A 2,626-nucleotide genomic window follows, 5' to 3' on the forward strand; every position below is an offset into this window, starting at 1 on the left:
GGGCGCTGTCCCTCAGCTTGTCATCTCCAAGGCTAGCAATCTACTACTTGAGCCACAGTGCCACTTCTTGTAAACTGCTGATTTGAACTGTCAGAGCAGTGCTTCCTAGCCTCAGTTTTGTGATGGTCTCTTGTGTAAGGTGTGTTACAACTAGTTTGTTTCTAGTATTCTACTAAAATGTATACTCTCTTTTAGTCTTTCAAAAAAAGTAGCTATGTGTATCATAGTCTTAAAAAACATCGACTTTTTTGAATAGGAGAAAGAGTGAGGCACTCCTAAACTTGAGCGTGTCTTTAAGAATATACTATATTTAGCTGGGTGCCAGTGGCTCATGCCTGTAATCCTAGCTACTCAGGAGGCTGAGAGCTGAGGATTGCCAGCCTGGGCAGGAAAGTCTGTGAGACTCTTACCTCCAGTAAACCACTCAGAAAACCAGAAGTGGCACTGTGGCTCAAGTGGTAGAGCACTAGCCTTGAGCTGAAGAGCTGAGGGACAGCGCTCAGGCCCAGAGTTCAAGCCCCATGACTGGAAAACAAAAAAAAAAGAAGAAGAATATTCCATACTATTTGGTAGCAGAAGCATCTTATTCTGAGAAAAAGAGTGAGTGAAATTGGTCTAGGCAGGGGCAGTGAGCTTTTCAAGAGCTTAGTAAAAGAGTTGTTTTGACAGTAAAATTAGCTACAAGCTTAGGTTTTTAAATTTGTAGTTATATAACTCATGTTTAGAAATATACCTATTCTATTCTATCTTTAATAGATCAGAATTCAGAACTTCAAGGAAAAGCAAATGAGATTGAGAAAGCATTTCATACTTCACAGCAGAAATGGAAAGAAGAATGTAGAAAATTTGAACATGATTTGGAGGAAAGAGACAGTATAATTCAAAATTGCAATCGAGAATATGATATACTTATGAAGGAGAAAAGCAAACTAGAAAAAACTCTTCAGGTAAAATTTTTTTTGTAAATGAAAATTTCCATATAAAATATAGAGATATGTTGTATATTACATAAGTTAGAAAATTGTTCTGAAGATACTTGCATTTTATATTATTAAAAGCTTGAACCAAATTTATATCTTGTAACTTGGTACACATAGAAAAAGTAACTTCCTTTTTAGTGGCATTTTTATGAGTCTCTTTTGTAATATACTTCAGCAGTGTATTAATGTGTATACTGTTTATTTAAGAAAAGCAGTTTGAGATCTCTGATTAGAATTAAAAAGAAAAGAGGGCTTGTATTGTAGCTCAGTGAAATGAATAGTGCTTGCCGAACATGCTCACCTGAGTTTTATTTCCAGTATTACAAAAGCAAAGAAAAAGCAAAACACTTATGTGTGCATATTGTAAAAAGATCAGAATCTGTAGCCTTTTTGTTCCAACTATGAAATTATGGAATTTTAGAAATTTAGGCCATTGATTTTGGTTTCAGTATTCGATTAAGTTAGAAAAGTATTAGTATGTAGATACAAGTATCATTATCTATGTAGAACATATTCTGCAAAGACTTATGAAATGTAATGTATTTAACTTTTACTTAAATTACTCTGAGCTAAACTTGTTCTTATTTATTTATTTTTATTTATTTTTGCCAGTCTTGAACTCAAGGCCTGAACATTGTCCTCAAGTTTCTTTGTGCTTAATGCTAGCATTCTACCACTTGAGCCACAGTGCCACTTCTGGCCTTTTCTGTTTATGTGGTACTGAGGAATCAAACTGACAGCTTCATGCATGCAAAGCTTGCAAGCATTCTACTGCTGAACCACATTCCTAGCCACATTTCTTCTTCTTAAGGTCATGGGGCCTGAACTCTGGGCCTGGGCACTGTCCCTCAGCTCTTCAGCTCAAGGCTAGCGCAGTACCACTTGAGCCACAGTGCTACTTTTGGCTTCTTCTCCTTATGTGGTGCGGAGGAATCAAACCCAGGGCCTCATGCATGCAAGGAAAGCACTCTACCACTGAGCCACCTTCCAGCCCTTGTTCTTATTTATTTATTTATTTTTTTGGTCTGGTCATGGAGACTGAACTCTGGGTTTGGGCACTGTCCCTCAGCTCTTCAGCTCAAGGCTAGTGCTCTACCACTTGAACCACAGCACCACTTCTGGCTTTTTTTTTTCTTCTGCTTATGTGGTGCTGAGGAATCGAACCCAGGGCCTCATACATGCAAGGCAAGCACTCTACCACTGAGACAACTTCCCAGCCCTTGTTCTTATTTTTTTTAAATGCTAGTTGTAGGATTTAAACTCAGGGCCTGGGTGCTATCCCTGAGCTTTTTATGCAAGACTAGCACTCTACCACTTGAGCCATAGTTCCACTTCTGGTGATAATTGGTGATAAATGTTTTATGGATTTTCCTGCCTAGGCTAGCTTCAAACTGCACTCCTCAGACTTCACTCTCCTGAGTAGCTATGAGTGAGCCACTGGCACTTTGCTTTTTTTTTCCTTCTCAAAATATTTGTATGGAGTTGTTAGCACCTTAGCAGTTAGATTTTGAATTGACTATATTTATGTTTATGAAGTAATAGTAAATAAAAAGATATGAGCTGGGCGCCGGTGGCTCACGCCTGTAATCCTAGCTACTCAGGAGGCTGAGATCTGAGGATCGCGGTTCAAAGCCAACCCAGGAAGG

The 2,626-nt window shown here is 38.5% G+C and overlaps 1 protein-coding gene across 1 annotated transcript in view; it reads left to right on the forward strand.

Annotated features, from left to right (window-relative positions):
• Ccdc171 (coiled-coil domain containing 171) overlaps positions 1 to 2,626 on the forward strand; it is a 310,385-nt gene that overhangs the window by 35,788 nt on the left and 271,971 nt on the right. Inside the window, exon 5 of the mRNA XM_013020745.1 lies at positions 757 to 947. Coding sequence (XP_012876199.1) covers positions 757 to 947 — 191 coding nt within the window. The remainder of the gene's footprint in view (positions 1 to 756; positions 948 to 2,626) is intronic.

This window comes from Dipodomys ordii, unplaced genomic scaffold, assembly GCF_000151885.1.
Source record: "Dipodomys ordii isolate 6190 unplaced genomic scaffold, Dord_2.0 Scaffold53, whole genome shotgun sequence".
Classification (NCBI taxonomy): Eukaryota; Metazoa; Chordata; class Mammalia; order Rodentia; family Heteromyidae; genus Dipodomys; species Dipodomys ordii.